Source organism: Bemisia tabaci, chromosome 5 (assembly GCF_918797505.1).
Source record: "Bemisia tabaci chromosome 5, PGI_BMITA_v3".
Classification (NCBI taxonomy): domain Eukaryota; kingdom Metazoa; phylum Arthropoda; class Insecta; order Hemiptera; family Aleyrodidae; genus Bemisia; species Bemisia tabaci.
Window position 1 is genome coordinate 37,907,603 of NC_092797.1, and position 20,283 is coordinate 37,927,885.

The window sequence follows — 20,283 nt, forward strand, 5'->3', positions numbered from 1 at the left end:
GTAATTAAGTAATGCTTAAGTTATGCTATAATTGACTTAAGTTAGAAGTTTAGTGTGCTGGGAACCCTGATTATTGGTCTTTGGCACTTAAAAGTCCACAATAGTCAATTAGTTTTGACATTTTCAGAAGTAAACAAACACCGAAGCACAGCAACCTTGCAATGGGTAACTGGGCAGGTGCCACCACTGCCACCTGCCCAGTTACCTTGGGATGGGTGCCCAGTTACCCCAAAAAGGGAAAATTTTCAAGGTAACTGGGCATCAACCCTTTGCAGCCAGTATTTTCATCCAATTACGTTGTAATTACTTTGCATTACACAAATACATCATACATGAAGAAGAATTGTCAAAGTTGAATAAAATACTTGCTGGGAGTGAGATATGAGGCTCTTTTCGGGACCACCTCCGGCGTTGTTTTGAAAAAAAAGCTGTCCAATTTTCGGCACTTCACCATTCACCATAAAATTTTTTTTTGAAGTTATGTTTACATGTTCTAGATGGTTTACGTCATAATGAAGGTATGCCAACAGTGAAAACAATTTTTGCACTAATCTGGTAGAAATACAGAGGGTACTGCCCAGTTACCCCACCGCCCAGTTACCCAACCTCACCTTATCGTGGCTCTGTTCGTAAGCAAACCGACTAATAATGCCATGAAGTAGACATCAGAATGAATGATGAGGTAATAATGTAAGAACGTGTATTACAAAACAATTTCAAACTACAGAGTATTCGTTATTTCAGTTTATTGTTCATTCTTATTTTACACTATTCTGACTGCGTTTCATTAAGTTGTGTGAGATCGTCGAGAAATGATTACATAAATGCTCCATCAACTGCATTTTTCGCCACCTTTTTTCAATTTTGAATCGACGGCTATCAGTTCGACGCCCTCCTGTAAAACAAATAAAGTTATTTTAATCACAATTTTTACCTTAGAACTTGACATTTCGGAGAGGATAACACTAGTGTAAGAAATTTTCAAGGTTAGTTTAATAGCGCAATGGCTAGGGGGGGGGGGGGGGGCATCCATTTCATCGCAAAATTTACGATTGGTCGGAAGGCCATTGTATTGAGGATTTTTTGTCATATATGTGTGAATACTTTTAATATGAGTACCCCTCACATCGTGAATTAATATACACCAGCGTATGATATGATGAGGTATGAATTTTTAAACTCATTTCTATCCGAGTATTATATGATTCTAATCTTGAATCGATCAACACTCATTGAAGTCACGATAATTGTCAAACATTACAATTTGCATGGGATAAAGTTTTAAACTTTTTCGGAACTATCACATCTAAATATTAAAATCAGGATTTCTTCCTTAACAATGTTTCAAAAACTAGGAGTATAGAAACTAGAGTATTGTGGCACCCTGAAGCATTGATTTGCCAAAATTATTGAGCAGATTCTGCTCGGAATAATTGCACAGTGAAAGAATTCAAGTTCCACCTACATTTTTTGGATACTACCCCAGATCTCCCTCAAAATACCAACACTTAGGGAACCAAGGGCCCTGTAGGTCATAATGATAGCCGTCTATCTCTTTTGCACTCTTTCAAATGCAAACAAAAAGTTTGCATTGATGATCACTGTTTGAAGATAATTTCAAGTTCACATAGAGTTCAACTGCTAACATATATGATATCTCATCAGGACTTCATTTCTACCAACTTCAAACTTACCGGACTAATGACGCTCTGTATCCCAGAGCTAGACTTGTCTTCAGCGAGGAACCTGTAGATAACAGGTGACAGTAGATCCCTGTCAACTTTCTTCGAATCAGGTCTCAAGTTACTGACGAGTAGACCCACGCTGATAGTTATGAATAGTCCTATCAAACCGTACCACATGTAAGAAATCCTAAACATGTACAATGGCTCCATTGCCACCTCAAGGTTGCTTCTGAAAATATAAAAAAACGCAACTTTATCGCTCTTTGAACAAAAATTTCCTGGATATATATCGATTATACAATAGCGTCACAAATGCTCAAGACACTAATATTACCAGGAGGAGAGGACCTGGATTCTTCTTATATAATAGCCATTGCATGCCCAGTTGGATTTACCTAGTTTCGTTTCTGCACAGAACTCGATTGTGTCCCATAATGCGCACTTGACAATAATTCCAGCGCATTTGGACCGAGTTTAACAGAAAGGAACCAAGCCACATCAGCTATTGCTAAATTTAGACGGGCAATACGATTTTTTACGAGAGAACGTTTGTGCGGATTTCTTTGAAATTTCTAGGGAATTTGCTTCAAACTATGAAGAATTTTCACTGCAATTTGCACGAAAATCCGCAGAACCGTTTTCATGTAAAAAATTAAATTGCCCTATTAAATTTGGCAATGGCTGATGTGGCTTGGTTCCTTTCTGTTTAACGCGGTCCATTTAATCCCTCATTTATTTTCTTTGTTTTTCATCAGAATGGTTCGGAAAGTATACTTACCTCTGTATGAAAATGAGAAATTCCATTGATTTTACCTAATCTTTAGGAGACGAGTTCAGTAAAAAAAAGGGATATCGTAATAAATATTTGGCGCTCAATGTAAGTACCGTTATAAGACGATTATGGTCATAAATGGAGAAACCATTTTCTGATTGGCTCAGTCATCATGGGCTCAGGCTCAGACTTAGTCCATCATCGAAAGTTCCAAAATTATTACAATAAGAAGGCGAATGGATACCGCAACGTAGTAAAATTTTGTTATAACATTCAGATGTCCCATCGAGTTTACAAACTTTGGCTACTTTTAATTCCGCATACTTACTCAAGCGTCAAAATTGAAGGAGCTGTGGGCGTAAACAGATGATCGAGAGGCTCCTTGCAACCTGATACGTTCACAGATTTTGTTGGAAACTTGATGAGACCTTTGGAAATGACCGACTGAGCGCCAAGTGAGATCCAACCCATGGTACATAGCGCCGTAATTCCACCTACCAGAGCACCCTTGAAAATAAGAAATCCAGTTGAGGCCATTTTGTTGAATTAAATAAAGTAATTTGTAAAAGTCATCATGTTTCATACGTTTTTTTAAAAAAAGTTCTCCTTTTTTTATCCTTATGGAATCGTGGTAATCTAAAGTCTAATATTTTTGAAGTCAAGCATAGCATGGAACATTGGAACATCTATAGCATGCGCAGGGTGACAACATTTCATGGAAAATAAAATCTTGAAATTTTACATGAAATATTACGTGAAATTTTAGAAATGTATGAAAGATATTAAAAAATACCGGTTCCTTTAAATATTTTGCAAAATGTAAAAATTGTGACTTTCCTGTATTTTTGTGTGTTTGAGTGCGGGTTGCATACTCTAGCCCCTGAAAAATATGAAATATTTGACAGCCTAGTGAAATTTCATGAAATATTTCGCTGAAATTTCAAATTTTTTATTTATTTCTAACGTTTTATGCCACCCTAAGTAAGTATGCGCATGCCTGCCTCTTACAGGATTCTTGGGCGGTTTTGCCCCCATTATTGACCTCTCATACTTTTGGCGGGGATTTCACTCTGAAATCTGAAAGCATTTCACTCCTAGGCCTATTTTCTCCCTAAACCACTCGAATGACATGGATAAGTTGAGAAATTCACTTCGTGGAAGCTCGCTCTCTGTGGTTTGGAATTTGAAAAAGGTATAAAATACGTAATGATCTGGATGGAAGGTAACTTACAAAAGCGTTCGCGGATGGGAAGAACATTCCGAGAGTAAAGAGACCCAGAAGAGGTCCATTCATAACATTAAAACACTTGAGTGATATGTATAAGTTGAGTTTGCTTCGTAGGAGTTCGCTCTTTGTGGTTTGGAATTTGAAAAAGGTAAAAACACATAATGATCTTGATAGGAGGTAACTTACAAAAGCGTTTGCGGATGGGAAGAACATTCCGAGAGTGAAGAGACCCAGAAGGGGTCCATTCGTGATTCCGAGGAGACTTTTGGTCATTTGGAAAAGAGTTCCCAGTTGCTCAACGACGAAGACCATAGAGACGCACAGGATTCCGATGAGGACAACGACTAATTTGAGGACGCGACCCGTGGCTCGCTCAGATAGGCCCCCCGTCCACGGTTCAATCATGTCCTCGAATATTACTCCTGTCATACTGTTCAATCCTGTAGACATTGTGCTGTTGTCACATCGAGTCCATGAAATAAATATGACAAAAGATGAATTAAGATACATAAAATAGATTAATCTAAAAATACATCTGCACAAGGAACGTACAATATAAAAGAGCTGCCTAAAGAAAATATCTTATACACGTGCTCAGGGTTACCGAAAGTCCCTTCACCCCCCCCCCCCCTCTAAATTGAACGTATTTCTGCCAAACGGAACTATGTGCATTAAGACATGAGCCCTGAGATCTATAAGAATGCATGCATAACAGGGCTCACGTCATAATGCACATAGTTCCGTTTGGCAGTAATACGTCCAATTTTTCCTGATCGAAACGGAGATTTGAAACTTGGGGTGCGTTCTCAAGTTTATGTTCTTTCGGACGAGGTATCATAAGAAGGTTTTTTCCAGTTGAAAAAAGTTTTGGTCCGTTCCTCACCTCTTTAAAGGATGCCAATCTTGAACATTTTAGAGGGGGTGGGGGGCAAAAAGTAGCTCTCTTTGAAATTGAAACGTCCTCCAAGTTTCAAATCTTTATCACACTTAGGTAAAAAGTTAGAGGGGGTGGAAGGGACTATTGGATCACCCTGTTTACGACAGACGTGTCGTCATGTACCGCCGCCCCCTTTACACCCCCTCAGATTACCAGAACCTACATACATCTAAGGTCACTGGCCCCAACCCGTGGTCACGTAACGTGCAAAATTCTTGTTTACCTCCCACCAGCAACTAGAGCATTTTCGGGACCAATTCAATTTCAAATTAAAAAGTATTTTTCAAAAAAATGCTATTATAAATTTTCTCATCAAGAAATGTTTCAACATATTGTTCAGTTTGATTGTTGTAGTCAAAATTATCCTTTAAGTTGAGCGGCACTTTGCTGTATTCTTTAAAGCAGGTTTGCTTACTTTCCTCACCGTGCGTTTAAGTTCCCAGGCCAACAGCCGATTCTTTAAAAAATTTTCATTGTGAAAGAGGGTTGACTTGGTCCAGCCTGTGGATTGTTTGCAAGTTTCTTCCCTCTTTCTTCATTTGTTTGGGGACATTATCCCTTAGATGCCTAATAATCTTTTTATTCGAAAAGTCCTAAGTCCGTTCAAGCTGACCCGAGAAATATCAAGAAATCGAAATGTCACGGAAGTTTTTCTTGAGTATTTTACCATTTAAAAAATCAAGTATGTCAAGGAGTCTGCAACGTCGCAAACAGTCAACATGAGTTGTGGAGTATTACCATCGGTATGGAAATAGAACAGGAGAAAGGACGCGCGTTGATGACGGCGTGGAGATACAACTATTCGTGCTTGATGGATGTCCGTATTGCATCTGCAAGATTGAAGGCGCGATGGCGCGAGGCGTACACTCGAAACTCCCCGCTGTATGCTACCAAGTGTCAAGTGCCAATAAGGTGTCGCTCTAATTCGAGAGAGAAATTGAAAAACGAGGCCTGAATGCATCTCCCCTATCTCTTCCTATGGTGATACTCGATTTTATTATTTTCATTTTGATGCCTGATTATTTTCTTCGACGATATATTTTTGTAGACCTATATCTTAGGCTCGCGTGTGTACCGGTCCCATGCAACTCGTGGTTTACGTGCTTTTAGCAAGCCTCGGGTCAATTTGACCCAGTTTGAGCATCCAAGGGTTAACTGTGAACAACCGTACTCATTAAAACAATGAACGAAACTAAAAAACAGCGAACCGATTAAATCAACTAAGGCTAAAATCAACTTAAAAACTCAATTCGCTTACGTATCTAATTGCCACCAGACTAGTTTCGGGAGCTTTCATCCATCTCCCATCTTCAGTGGTTGTTGACTGATTCGGAATTCGTGGTCGCATTGCACGCATGTGGCTGAACTTTGGACTCCAATGCTCGGAACAGGATGTTGTCTAGTCCGTCCAAATCCTCATTTAAAACGTTCGCGCGGTGTTTAAAAATATATAACTTCTCTGCTGTGTTTAGTTGACTGACTTTGGTGACTGATTTGAGTAATTCAGGTTTTAATTCTATGCTGTGTTTTGCCTCCCAAAAATGCTTTGCCACTGCTGATTTTGTTGTTTCTTCGTTTTTTATGTTCCTAGCGTGCTCTTTAGCTCTTGTTTCGATATCTCTTTTCGTTTGTCCGATGTACACTTTCTCGCATCCAGAACAATTTATTTTATAAATTCCCGATTTTTTTAAAACGGGTGTCTCATCTTTTAAATTCCTCATTCCAATATTTCTAAGGTTGTATTTATTTTTGGGAGCTACGCATAGACCATAATTTTTAAAAACTTTTTTCAGGTCTGAATAGATTGCAGGATGATAGTTTACTGAAACCCATTTTCTTTCTTCACAATCCTTTTGAAGGGTGGTAATATTCCTGATTCGTTGTTTGTATTTTGCTGTGTTAATTATCCTATTGATTTCTGATGCCTCAAACCCATTTTTTTGCCCTATTTCAATAATTCTTGTCCTTTCCCTATTCAGTCTTTCTGGTGTCAAGGGGACTTTGATCATTCTTTGTATTAAACTTCTAAATGCGGCTAATTTGTGCTCACGTGGGTTATACGCTTTTTCATTGATGTATACGTCAACATGTGTGGGTTTTCGATATATATCGAATTCAAGCCTATTATTTACCCTGATTACTTTCAAATCTAAAAATGGGAGAGTCCCCTCTTTTTCTATTTCCACTGTGAAATTGACGGTATCTTCTATTGAATTCAGTAATTGTAAGCACTCGTCTACTTTATCTCTGTCTATAACGGCGAATATGTCGTCAACTTTTCGAGACCAATGTTTGAATAACGAGCTACTTTCCTTTACGTTCATCTCTAGGTCACTCATAAATAATTCGGATAAAATTGAAGATAAAGGGTTACCCATTGTAAGGCCGTCTTTTTGAATGTAAAACTTGTTGTTAAATTGGAAAAAGCGTAACCGTACTCATACTCAACACTTTCTCTTTCTAAACCGTTCAGTCAACCGGTTTAATCAACTCACCTTAAAGCTGCACTAAAAACTCCAGATAAGAATATTCCCGGCAGTCCTGGCATTATCGTTGAGGTCTCCATGACAAAATACGGCAACAGCTGGTCAGCTTTACTGATTTTCTATAAAATTACACAAATAAAATGAGAAATTTATATATATGGTCATATTTATTTACCGTCCCAGCTCAGTTTTTATTTTCTTTTGATGAGTTTGGGGTGGATTGTGTGTAATGTATACTCGCATTATGTACGTCTACTTGCTCATTAAAAGATTGACTTAAACAAATCAAGAGTAATTAAATGAACAATACACAATTTTGTTTCACAAGTTCATGTACAAAAAATCATAAAACTCACAAAAAAATAGGTACTTGAAGATATTTTTGACCCGGAGTTTATCAGTGGTTAAATATGATGAGTGGTAATAAAAGGAGGAATAACTGCAACAACTGTTTTGTATGATACGATTTTCTTTCACCGTGTTTTATATTCTGTCCAATTCTAATGCGAGGCGCAATTATGCAATTTTAATTAAGCATTTTTCTATATATTTTGTCATGTTATAATCTGATTTTCGACCACGGTGGGGTACGACCCACGAATCTGTATGATCCTTCAGTGCATTTCTAATTTTATAATTTTTTTTTTTTTTTTTTTAATTATGTATACGATATCTTGCATATTTTATTCGATTAATCTAATAAATGTTGGATACGTTGTGTTACGTTTCATTTGACTATCGCATTGAGGGTGTCTACTTTAAAAAAATATGACTCAACATTTTAGAGCGCTAGGCAATAAGATTTCGAATCACTGAAAGTTCGAACAGCCGATTCAAATCTTAATTGTTTAAAACCGGTTAAACTGGCTCTGAGTAGCTTTTTCAATTTTCAAGCTTTTCACTGAGCAGAGACTTTGTACGAAGGGCTACTTAAACTTAATATTTGGAGACAAATATCCAGATTTTCTTCAATTTTCTCTGGTTTATTTTTATGATGCGACATAAACTGTCATAACCGATGTAATTCTAAAATAAGACTCACCTTGGACTTTATTGGATCACAATCAAAGAAATACGCGTGCATGACGAATCCGGTGAGAGTGCAGAGTGTCACGATACAAAAAATGCCCGCTGTCAGGATGAACATTGCCCTGAAAAATGAAATGACATCAAGATAAGGTATCCACTTAACCAACACCCTTCATCCTCCTGGTCAAAGAAGCAAAGCTTGTGGACCATTCGATTCACTTGAAACGAAATCAGAGTGAAAAAACAGTATTTAATTTGAACCGAGTAGATGGGAACCAAGTCGTAGTGTGGGCAAGAAGTGAGTTGAGAGTAGGTAGTTTAAAAGTTAATGCATCTTTTTTCTCCTGTCGAAAATTCAAAATCAAGAGAATTAATTTGAACGGGAAAAATGAAAATGGTCGTTCATCGAGTCTTACGGAGGTTCAAAACTTTACCTAAATTTCTTTTTTGCTTTCCAAACTTGATACGACCTAATGCATTTCTATTGCACTAGGTCCGTTTTTATAATATTGTTAAGTACCGTTAGTGCTGCAGGTTGATGCGATCTTTGTCATCGCTGAAGCTCCTTATTGCAAAAAAGCCGCAGAGGTACAACTGCCGGAGAGAAATTTGACATTGGATTATCACTACTTCAATTTCTATTTTTTTCATGACATATAACAAAGAATAAAATAGAGTGAACAGCCAGTATCAGTGCTGTCAAGTCATTTTCAACATGTTTCACTACCAGGCAAAATTTGTAGATGTTGTAACTTGTAAGCCTTAAATTCTTGGGTGAACGAGTATTGATAAACGAAGAATGATCTTTGGCTTCTTCTAAATTTTCGGTGTACAATGCCAACTACATACACTCAGAATTATTTTTCAAGTCGTTGAGAGTTTCAAAATTTCAGGGTGCCGAAATTATACAATTTTGTTTTTTAAACCAAATAATTTGAAAGTTACCGCTCATTTTATGATAATTACCATTTAGCGTGGCGAATTGAGGAGACAGAGAGACAGCGTTGAACCATACATTGATTGACAGCCATTGTGGCCACGTGATAAACATAGTTCCCGAGTAACATGTTCCACAATGTGTGTCGAACTGTTGGGTCTAAATCTGTGCTGGAAAGAAAAAAATTGATCAGATTTTGATAAACAAGATGCCTAGCTGCTATGAGAGACCATTTATGAACCACTTTACACTCTAAGGGAGAAGTAGCTGTCTGAGCATGCGTTGTGAGTGCATTACAGAGGGAAGGGAATCTACGAGGCTTGTGTTACGTAACGCTCAAATCTCTGGTGCGCGCTGATTTTTCGAAAATCTCAAGATGAAAAACCGATATGAGGTGGCAACTTTTTATCCATAAATGCATCCCAAAACGCTAATTTGAGAGGGGGGTAACAGTAATTTTTGCAGGGGGGTGAATTAAATCTAACTATAACGTGAGGTAAACATCATGGACTAAATGGACTGCATTTTGTAATTAGGAACTAAAATGTCTAGCCCATCCATTAAAACACTCGTGTGCATAGGGAAAGCAATGTTATGTACGTCGTTTCTTAACTGAACCAGTTATTGTAGTTCCAAATTGTAAAATCCAGTCTAAATCGAAGTAATTTAAGTCTGCGAAGACTCCATAAGAAATTCTTTTGGAAGAGATTGTCGAGAAGTAAAAACTACTACTCGATCTATTTATTCGTGCTCAACAAAGCGAGAGATTAGTGAAATGTGTACATTATTCATCAAAACTAAATGAGTTAGACTGAGCTGTTAATTCCTTGATCAGTGCCACAAATCGTATGACATATCTGATCGTAACTACATATCAGTATCGTAGAGCCAGAAGGTACCTTACTCACATTTTTAAAAAAAAAGCGCCTTAGTGGCGTTCCGAAGATATCCAATAGCGACTCCGTTCCGATTTACATTGGAATCAATGGGGCCGACCAGGGCCGGATTTACCTACTTGCCGCCCATGGGCCGCCTGTATTTTGCCACCCTCTTCTCATTCGTATTGAAACATCAATAAAAACCATCAAGTGAACGTGCCAGCGGGGGAGGGATGCGCATAAACCGCGTTTATTCGTGTTGAACACATGTTTTGGGAATGCCCTGTCAACACTACTAGCAAAAATTAAGTTTCGTAAACCTGTCTCTGTGTGGATAAGGCCTTCCATTAATGAACGAAAAAAATATGAAAGAACAAACATGAATGTGGTTTAATGATTTTAACTTCCACCGCTGCGCCGCGCCGCGCAGACCGCATCGTGTTTAGCGCAATGCGTGAAGTATTCACGCAGTCTTGTCAGCGTCATGCGTTTCACGCTTCTCGCACTGTGTTTGGCGCAATGTGTGAAGTATTTATGCATTCTTGTAGGCGCTATCCGTTTCACGCTGACCGCAATGACCGCACTGTGTTTGATGCAATGCATGAAGTATTCGTGCAGTCTTGTAGGCGCTAATATGTGTTACATGCCGATCGCCGCGTCGGGGGCTTCTCCTCTTCATCTCAAGTCCTCGTCATCATTGGTCTCTGCGCCGTGCCGTTCCAGGCGTAATTGCGTGTTTGGTTTCTCTCTTAACTCGACTAATTAAAGGTGCTGTCCCTTGTATCACCGAAAGACGACAAAATTAGGAATTACTATTCTCTCAGGAAATGAGAGATTTTGTCGCCTTTTCTCGTTTGTAATTTTTTTGTCTAAATCCGATATTTTTTTATACCCGCATTTAAAAAAATTGCAAAATTTGCCGCCCCCTAAATTTGCCGCCATGAGCCGCGGCCCATGTAGCCACCTCCTTAATCCGGCCCTGGGGCCGACGAGCGGGTTTTCCCTGATATATCGAAATTACTAAAATGGAGTTAGGTACGTTTTGACTCCGGGGCACAGATATGATACACATAACTCCCTTAAGGGTTCTTTTCCATCAAAATTTTAATTACATTAACATTTCAGATGCTGGAAAAGCACTAATTTTGCTGGCAAAAGCAATTACCACTGATTAGCATTAGTTCAGAGTCTTACTTGAAAAATTCAGCGCGTGAAGTTTCGACTGCTCTGTCGTAAACTATTCCTAATCCACCCACTTTGACGATACCAATGATCAAGACTACGACGATCCCTCCCATCATGAGGAACATCTGCAAAGTATCTGCCCAAACCACCGCCTTCAATCCACCCTGCAAATAAACAATAGCAATTGTCTCAAAATTATCATTTGTTTCACATTCTTGGAGATAGAGTGACTTTTTATTAGACGTGTAGCAGTGGCGAGGCTTAAATGATCGATTATTGATATTTCCCCATTTGAAGCTATGGTAAAGAATCGATTATTAAGGTGTTCGTTGCAAGCACTCTGTTTATCGATTTCTTCCCATAAGTTTTAATGGCAGATTGATCGATATATCGCAAAGCACGCCACGCCACTGATGTCTAGGATTTCAAATACTTATGATTCTATCAGAAGCGCTAATCCATAACGAGCTCATGCGGTTCTGCTGTCTGACTACTAAAAGTTAACTTTTCGGCTGCAGACTCAGTGGAGCTTGATCTTTGATTCATGCATTTGATAGGAAAAATTAATTTTCTTATTATTTTAGCGGATAAGCAACTATCACCACTTTAGATGTTGTGCCAAGTTAAAATCCTAGGTAGGGTGATCGTAAATGATTGTACCATACTTCTGTCGCTATTAGTTGGCATGGACGTGTCTTCTCTTTCTTATTCACTTTTATTCCTGGTGCTTCTACTATCTTTGATTTCAGCTTGAAATTTTTATTTTTTACTATGGCATCGACTACGAAACTGAGGAATTCCTGTTTCATAAACTATGTTCATTTCGTATTGTCTAAATATTGATGCATTTTTTTAAGCATCTAAACAATGAGATTTCAGATGAACCGATCGTCTGGTAAAAGTATGTCGAAAAATAGTGAGGATAATAATATTAATCTTACCAAACTTGTGTAGAAAATGCAGACGGAGCAAACGATCGGTGAAATAAGATGGAGATTAATGCCAGTTACTGAAAATAAAAAAAAAAAAAAAAAAAACAGTTCGATTAATTACCAGCCTAATCGGCTAAAATAATTCTGCCAATGTCAAGATAGACATCACAAGAAGACACACATTTAACTAATAAGCAAATAAATATGTAGATTTTTCCTCGAGTTTTGCACTTATGGCCCCTAATGGACTTTTTTAAAAGATTTGCTATCCCCCCCCCCTCCATGTCGTCAAGTGTATGCAGACAGCGTTGAATATTAAATGTATACCTTCAAACTTAAATCTTAAAAATTACATTAGGTTATGTTAACTCACACCTTACTCCACGTATTCCTCTCAAAAAATCGCCATTCCGCGTCATTTTCAGTCGCATTTTTCTTAAAATGAATGTGGCGTATGATTCCGACTTTGCGTGGCAGTGCAGGTGTAGTACGACGCGTATCTACCCTGAGGATAGCCAAAGCGCCTTCAATTGTAGAGTATGCAACATACACAACCATGGAGCAGTAATAGTTGCATGAGCAAGGCGTTGTCGTTAGCGCGAGGCCCTTGGGGCCGTGACTCGTGCGTGGGTTGAGCCTCTGAGCCCATGACGTTCGCTTATCAGGAGTTGGAGGATTTGACGAGAGGATATCGATGGCAAATGAAGTAAGGCCACACGGAATTTTACTAATCGAAAAGCGATCCAATGGAAATGTTGCATGTGGGATGGATTTGCGATTTGACCATCGATTCGAATGTAAAAGTTCGCGAGAAACACGATGGTACCACTGGTTTTCTCTGAAATCATCTCCCAAGCTCAAAAAAGCTCTCAAGTTGAGGCCAAAATGGAGGCGATATCCCACCCTACCCTGAGAGTCCACCCCTACATCAAAACAAACTCTCCATGCAAAAGATTGAGAGCAAATACATTAGCAGAGATGCCGTGTTTTCAGTTTTGGAGTCCCCATATAAAGTGGCAACCCTGTCAATGTATTTGCTCCTTATCTTTGCATGGAGAGTTTGTTTTGATGTAGAGGTGGACTCTCAGGGCAGGGTGGGATATCTCCTCCATTTTGGCCTCAACTTGGGAGATGATTTCAGAGAGAACCAGTGGCACCATCGTGTTTCTCGCGAATTTTTACATGTGATTCAACAGTCAAATCGCAAATTCCTCATATATGCAACATCTCCATTTTTTCGATTTGATTTGAAGAATCACTGAATGAAGGTTTAGTGGAACCATTTGTAGACACTTACTCACAATCCAGTAACATCAGTTTAGCTGGAATCGAAGGATGCGCATTTCAACAATCAAGGAAGACAGTGGCGTGGCGTGCTTTGCGATAAATCGATTGATCTACCATTTAAACCTATGAAAAAGGATCGATAGACAGGGTGTTCGCAGCGAACACCATAATAATCGATTTTTTACCACGCTTCAAATGGGGGTAATATCGACAATCGATCATTCACGCCTCGCCACCGAGGGAAGATTACATGAGCATGAACCTGCAAAAACTTCCAGAAAATCAGTTGCTTGCGGCTTCATAATACTGGTGGTTCATGTTCATGCTGGCTTGAAAAATAAAAATTCAAGAAGTTTTCTCCTACAACTTCTCAAATATGCTTCTTATTAGAAGTCTATTTGAGTGCATTCGTGTATTGGAATACCGATCGAATCGTCATTAGATTAAAATCAAATAATTACCTTTTTTTCTTACCTTGACTGAACGCCAACGCGGGAACATAGACCACAATCGGAATGTACAGCATCTGAAAGCATGCACGAGGTAAAATTTCAAATGCAGTAATAATATTTTTGCTTTCTCTCTCACAATCAATAAACACCTCGTCAAAGTCTGTGGCAGACAAAATTTATTCTGGGAATGAGACATAAAAATGCGCACTATCTTAAATTATAATCGGTAAAAAATGTGTGCGAAATTCAAAATTTTATTGGTTTTCTTGGTTTTTTTGTTGGTTTTGTTGGCAAAATAATTTTAAAGGATTTTTTTCTCAGAAATGAAAAAAAAAATTTTTTGTCTTCGACCAAAATTAATTAAATTTTAAACCAAAGAAAACGTTAAAAATGGCTGTCGTGTGATTTATGGAATGGAAGGTGATTTGAATGTGCTCACCATTTTTATCAAGAAGAGGCAGGTTCCAAAAAGTCGAACAGCAGGCCCGAATCTCCTATTCAAATACTGAATGGAAACATCATGAATCAGTAGATATAAAAAGAGTTATATGCTTACAGAGGATAGAATTCCAGTGAAAAATAAGAAAATCAATCTAAAAATTATACAGAATTTGATTGATTGTAATGAGGATACGCTGCTCTTTTTTATTCTAAAAAAATTGCTCAGTTTCAATAGATACAAAAAAAAAAAAAAAAAACCGCTAAAAGGCAATTTTGAAATGTTTCAGTGGGCGTACTCCCTTAAGCAACAAATTGACTCACTCATTTTTCAGCATTTCCGGCATTGATATGGTAATTACTTATATATTAATAGAAATATATCTTAAAAAAGTTTTAGATATACTGCAACTAACGATCTTTTTTTCAATAACATGTACCTCAAAATTTCCAGAAATATGGTAGATTACAGGTGGAACATCCCAATTGATCTCAAAATAGTGTTCTTAAGATTGTATTTCATGGATTTTGCTTGGTGCATTTTTCAAAAGAAATGTGTATATTTTTATTCCTGTATTTTCACACTATCTAAAATTACCATTTCAGACGTGTTCCACGTGAACAAAAATTAATTGCAGTCTTAACCAACAATGGTGGTATTTTTACCATTAGTTGATGATGTCACAAACGTAGTGGTACAAATACCATTCTTGGTTATGACTTCCATTCATCAAGAGTTTATTTGGAATACCACTAAAATGATAACTCATTGTTTTTTCTTAGAATAGGTGTAGATAGTGCCCGGCTCAGTGCTTCGATGTTTGCTGCTTCGCTCCGTTTTTTTTTAGGCACAGGGAAATGAACAATTTATCAATGTCATTTTCTTTCCTTAAAAAGGATTTTTCATGTACATATCTCCATGTTTCATTTAATGAGGAAGAAAATAAAATATAAAATTGACTTTTATTCATACCTCATACGAAGAGGTGACTTGAAGCTTGAAGAACACTGGAAGGTAAACTATAACGATTGTGATATTTGTGAGGATGTCCGAAATAACGCCCATGTATGCTTGAGACCCATAGACGTAGATCTCAGCCGGTGTGCCAAGTAGCGTGATTCCCGAAATATAACTGCAAGTTAAATCAAATACACACTGAGAAAAAAAGTTCAGTATGACAGATACTTAACGCCGGCTCAAGTTGGACACTGAACTTTCCCGATAAGTAACTGAAGTTTTCAGTCACAGAGGCCGATTACTTGAACCAAGGAAGATCGGCGTTCGAACTCGGACCGAAGTTCAATATCTGCTTTTCTCCGTGCACACTAAAATTAACTAACCATGAATCAAAAACACTAATACTATTGTCGTTTACTGACTTTGTAAAGTCACAAGAAATTAGATTTACTGTTTGTGGGCTTTTTTACGTGTTTTCCCTTGTTTCTTTTGTGTGCCCTAACTACATCTAGCCATGCCAAGCAGTAAAGGTCGCAATGAATTGCGACTACAAGGTAATATCGTTGCTATGACTTTGGAGTGTTATGTGTATTGCCTATTTGCTATTTGAAGGGGCCTCTCTGATTGGAATCTCTTATAATAAAATTGAAACAGATTCCAATTATTTTTTGTTTTTCAAATTGTACCTATTTTTAATACTAGAATTCATTTTATTGTTAGTTGAAAATCGGCACTCACCTACTAGGGCCGAGTTTAACACTAACGTGCTAAGTCGCAAAACAACCGACAAAAGAACCGGTTTGAACCGACAAAAAGGGATTTAAAGTTTTATCTCTCTACAAAACTCAATGTGAGAGACGTAGGTAAAGTTTGACGTCTAGTTTTACGTTTAAATTTTTTTTCTCGACTTTAAATTTTTGCAAGAGAAAGCTTATAACTAGGTGAAGATACTCCCAACTCTTTTTCTTCTAAAATGCGCGACTTGAAGCGTTTCTACTAAACTAGGTCCAAAGATACAATTTTATGGGAAAATTGTTATTTAATTTTATAATATTTCAAAAATTCAATATTTTCATTTAAGAGTGCAAGGGCTTTGCTCTTGCTTTCAAGGATGTTCAGGACTTTTGATCTTGCGTTGCCACTTTTACGCAATATTGAAAAAGAAAAGCAGGGTGTGTACCTGGCAATGAGAGACATTGAGATTGGGAAAATTGGCATCGTTCTCCCACCCATCAAATATTCTGAGGTTGTGTCTTGTTTCTTCTTGCTGAAAAAGGCGAAATATACCCCGATCGCCGAGGACAGTAGCAGCATCCCTCCGAACACGCACCAGTCAAACCAATCCAAATATTTCACCCCACTCATTGTTTGGCGTTGCTTTCAGAGCTTCTCCCTAAAAATTTCACCTTTATTTGGAGTCAATACGAGTATTACCCGATAAAAATATTTTCTATCTCACTCAGCTCGATAGATAATTCATTATAATGACAATTTTTGAAATTGATTCTTAGCTGTAGAATTTCACAGCAGATATAATGATTTACTTACAAATTAGATGGAAAAAAATTAGAACATATTAAGTATAAAGGTTTGAAATGAAAAATGGAAATGAGGGACTTGTAGTTCATTACATGACCACATCTAGCTATTACTATAATTGAATCTTTAAAAATATGCCACGCTATACTCTATGTTCATGCCACATATCGACGGTGAAACTACCAAACCACGTATCTCGGTTTGCGACGTCGCAGACTTCCTGTCATACTTTATTTTTTAAATGAAAAACTACTTAACGTCCAGTCTTGAAAATTTCTGTGATTTTTCCTTTTCGTGCGGAGAAAATTCTGTGAAAATTTCAAGGAATGATATTGATTTGGTCTACTTCAAAAAAATAAAATGTGAGCGTAGATTTTTAAACACCGCAAACGAGATACGTGGTTTGGTAGTTTCATCGTCGATATGTTGAAAGAGGGGGACACAATATAATGTAAATGATTTTTTACCACTACACCTGATTTTGAGTGTCGCACTGCTCAATGCAACACTGTAGTTGATGAAAATCAAAATTTTGTTGACAAGGACAAGCAATACTTCTTTAAGTGATTTTTATATAGTGAAAAGTGGTGGTAAAATATGATTTTTTGAATGTCATTCGATTCAGAAAACAACGCAGTCGCGAGAAAATAATACAAAATTCAATAATGAAGAATTGCGGACGGACGTACAAATAATTCACACGATTTCTAAGTCATCGCTGAGCTGTGTCACTAAAGGGTGGTAATGTCTATGTGAGTGTTCTAAATAAACATGAATGATAAAACACATACATCGATTCAATAAAAATTAAAATAGCACACTATTCAATGAGTCTTTTACGATAAAACATGAAAATTGGGGCTTAAAAGTACTGGCGAAATTACAAAGTTCACTGGGTGAAAGTGCCAAGTGTAAAAAGAAAGGCGTGAGAGACGTCGCTCAATGATTTTGAGAACACGAATTTCATGGCGATCAAAATCCGCGTTAGAGATCGGCGTGGAAGGCAACGTGTTACTGAAACTTAAGATGAGCCTTTGAGATGGTCGGCAAGAAAAAGCATGGGTGCCGAGTGAAATAGAAATTAGCAATATGGTCACACGATCACACGGTGCCTACAATATGCGGGGTCTCTATGTCAAATTCAAAACCACCCTGAGAAAAACTCATTCCTTTAATTCAGAATAAAATTACAAGTTTTAAACGTTAGCATATAAGTTCACCTTTTAAAGAGTTTTGCTTCTTTCAAGCAGAGTACAGTTTTAGACCTATCTAACATTTTCAAATGATAACTTTTTCAGTAAATTATAAGAATGGATTATTAATTTTGAATATTATTGATAGCTCCGTAGAGCGTACTGCAGCAACAATATTTGAAGGCGTTTGAGTGCGTCACAACAGTCTCCGTATTTCAGAACTTCAAAGGTGAGGACTCCGGATAAAATCCTGAAACTGATGGACGGACTTGACTGATCTTGTACTCGACACGCAGTAAAATATCTGCTTCTCCGAGTTTGTTTTTATTTCATTTAATTTTTTTTTTTTACTTAATCTCATTTTAATTTGTTAAACTGTTTTTTTTGTATTTGGTTTTTTTTTTTTAATTTGTTACACATGATGGACTAACTAAAATTAATTCCATCCATACATCTACTTAATTCAATTGAAGATTGTTAAACCACTTGAATTTTTAGATGTCTATGAGGAAAAACAGTTCCATCTTAATGATTAGTATATTTTACCGTTCGGCTGTGAAGTTTGAATGCACCGTTGTTCCTAGTACCTGCCAGTTAATATTTTTCTCCACTTACTTACATTACTTTGATTCCTTTTCCCCTCCTCCAATCCTACTTCATAAATTACTTCGATATATCCAGCTTGAGGACTTCGCCTAATCCAAAAAATGGGAAAAAATTAAAGCACCATTTGTCAACCATGCGAGAGTTTCTAACTCCGGATATCTAAATTAAAGTCAAAGAAATACGGTTATCCAACGAGTAGCCGAGGGCCTTAATCAAGTCCAATAACGTGTCAGTCCGTCCACACTCTAGAATTGCACTTCTCGTAAATCGGGGTCCCAAAATAGGCACACTGAATGGTCACGTTTCAGTTAAACCTACATATTCACTTTGATCTACATCCAGTCTTAAATTTATTGATCCGCGACTCCAACAGCTGGAGTCGCGGATGGTGAGGCAGCCTCCTTCAATTTGGGGAAAAAACCGCAGGCTTTTTTCAAGCAAGGGAAAGTGTGACCTTGAAAAATTAAAACAATTCTCATTGCGATTGGCTCGAGCGACGTGTTCTATGTTTCAAATTGACTATTGACCAAGAGGTCTTCTGGTCTCGGGCTCAAAAATTGGTAAGAACGAATAGATTTGAGGGGCTTGGAATATATGGCGCCTAAGTGCAGTTTTTATTCTTTCGAAAAAAAAGAGTTTAAAGTTCTGCATTTTACTCAGACCTACAAAGTGCTTCGAATACCTTCAACATTTTCAAGTGTTTATCTTATGCCTTTATGAACGTCTAATGAAATTTTCAGCTATGTTGAGCTAAATGGAGGATAGCAGTTGGGCTTAAAGTGACGGTGGGTCGCGGTCACACTTATCCCGCATCCCTTCTAAACGAAAAATGCACTTATCCCATTCGCTGTTTTTTCCGCGTCAAATGAATTCAAAACATAATCGCTTGGTATTCCGATGGACCTTACCTTCAACTACCAAAAAACACGCACAACTCAATTTTGACCACAGACAGCCTTCTAAGCACACGATTTTATTTTTATTTTCATCCCTACTTTTTCAACACGAAAAAACACAAAATGGTGCGGATTTATGTTTCTCTTTCGCCTCTTATCTAATCTCTTCCTGTTTTTATCTACTGCACTTTTAGTGAGGTCTAGTCGTTTTCTTGTATCTGACCTTTTGAAACATCTACAAGCATAACGAGCAATGGCACGCAGCTGGGCTCTAATCTCTAGTCTCGAATTTCTAAAAATATACACTTATGCGCCTTGTCTTCAAGGCCCCTCATTTGAAAGTTAATTGCTAACTTAAACTTAAACTTGCAGTAATTTGAAGATATGATGAGAGGCAGATGATGAGGTGCAGAGTACCCCCTAAATTTCCCGCCATAAGCCGCGGCCTATGTGGCCACACCCTTAATCCGGCCCTGGTTAGTGGTGTGGTTCTACTTCATGTGCACCTCCTCGAGGAAGGTTATCTAGTGGTGAACTGTCCCTGGTTGAGACGGAAAATTTCATGAACAATAAGAATTTGAAACTTCAAAGGATGAAATTTCACGTGAAATTTTAATAATTTGAAATTTCCAGCTGCTTTTCATGAAATTTCGGAGACTTGTTGAAACTTTAATGGAAAAATTACGTGAACTTTCAAGAGCGATATCAGCCGCGGAGGATGGAGAGGGATTTGCAGGGTTCTCCTCAGAGAAAATGTTGACATTTTTAGCTCCGCGGAGCTAAAATTGCCTCAAAATGCGTTCAACGGATCCGTTGAACGCATTTTGAGGCATTTTTCGGCGCAC

General features: G+C 37.8%; 1 protein-coding gene across 8 annotated transcripts; it reads right to left on the reverse strand.

Annotated features, from left to right (window-relative positions):
• Positions 1-729: 729 nt before the first annotated feature.
• LOC109040871 (solute carrier family 5 member brother of rumpel) lies at positions 730-19,592 on the reverse strand. 8 transcript variants are annotated; one of them, XM_019056968.2, is made up of 14 exons: positions 19,451-19,592; positions 16,385-16,597; positions 15,220-15,379; positions 14,248-14,313; positions 13,831-13,882; positions 12,079-12,146; positions 11,147-11,301; positions 9,104-9,244; positions 8,151-8,259; positions 7,118-7,227; positions 3,872-4,139; positions 2,786-2,964; positions 1,695-1,914; positions 730-895 (listed from the first exon to the last, which is right to left on the reverse strand). In XM_019056968.2, exons 2-14 carry the CDS (start codon positions 16,567-16,569, stop codon positions 833-835), a joined length of 1,776 nt encoding a protein of 591 aa, XP_018912513.2. In that variant the 5' UTR covers positions 16,570-16,597; positions 19,451-19,592; the 3' UTR covers positions 730-832. The 8 variants fall into 8 exon arrangements, with proteins under 8 accessions (XP_018912513.2, XP_072156771.1, XP_072156770.1 ...); XM_072300670.1 differs by lacking the exon at positions 19,451-19,592 and adding an exon at positions 17,535-17,762; XM_072300669.1 differs by lacking the exon at positions 19,451-19,592 and adding an exon at positions 17,535-17,762 and having other exon boundaries at positions 16,385-16,610.
• Positions 19,593-20,283: the final 691 nt, after the last annotated feature.

Coding starts and splice junctions, on each gene's coding strand:
- LOC109040871 (XM_019056968.2), bottom strand. CDS start 16,569: ATGAGTGGGGTGAAATATTTGGATTGGTTTGACTGGTGCGTGTTCGGA. Junction 11,302..12,078: donor GCATTTTCTACACAAGTTTG/GTAAGATTAATA, acceptor GTTTATTTGCAG/GGTGGATTGAAGGCGGTGGT. Junction 4,140..7,117: donor GTTTTTAGTGCAGCTTTAAG/GTGAGTTGATTA, acceptor ATGTGACAACAG/CACAATGTCTACAGGATTGA.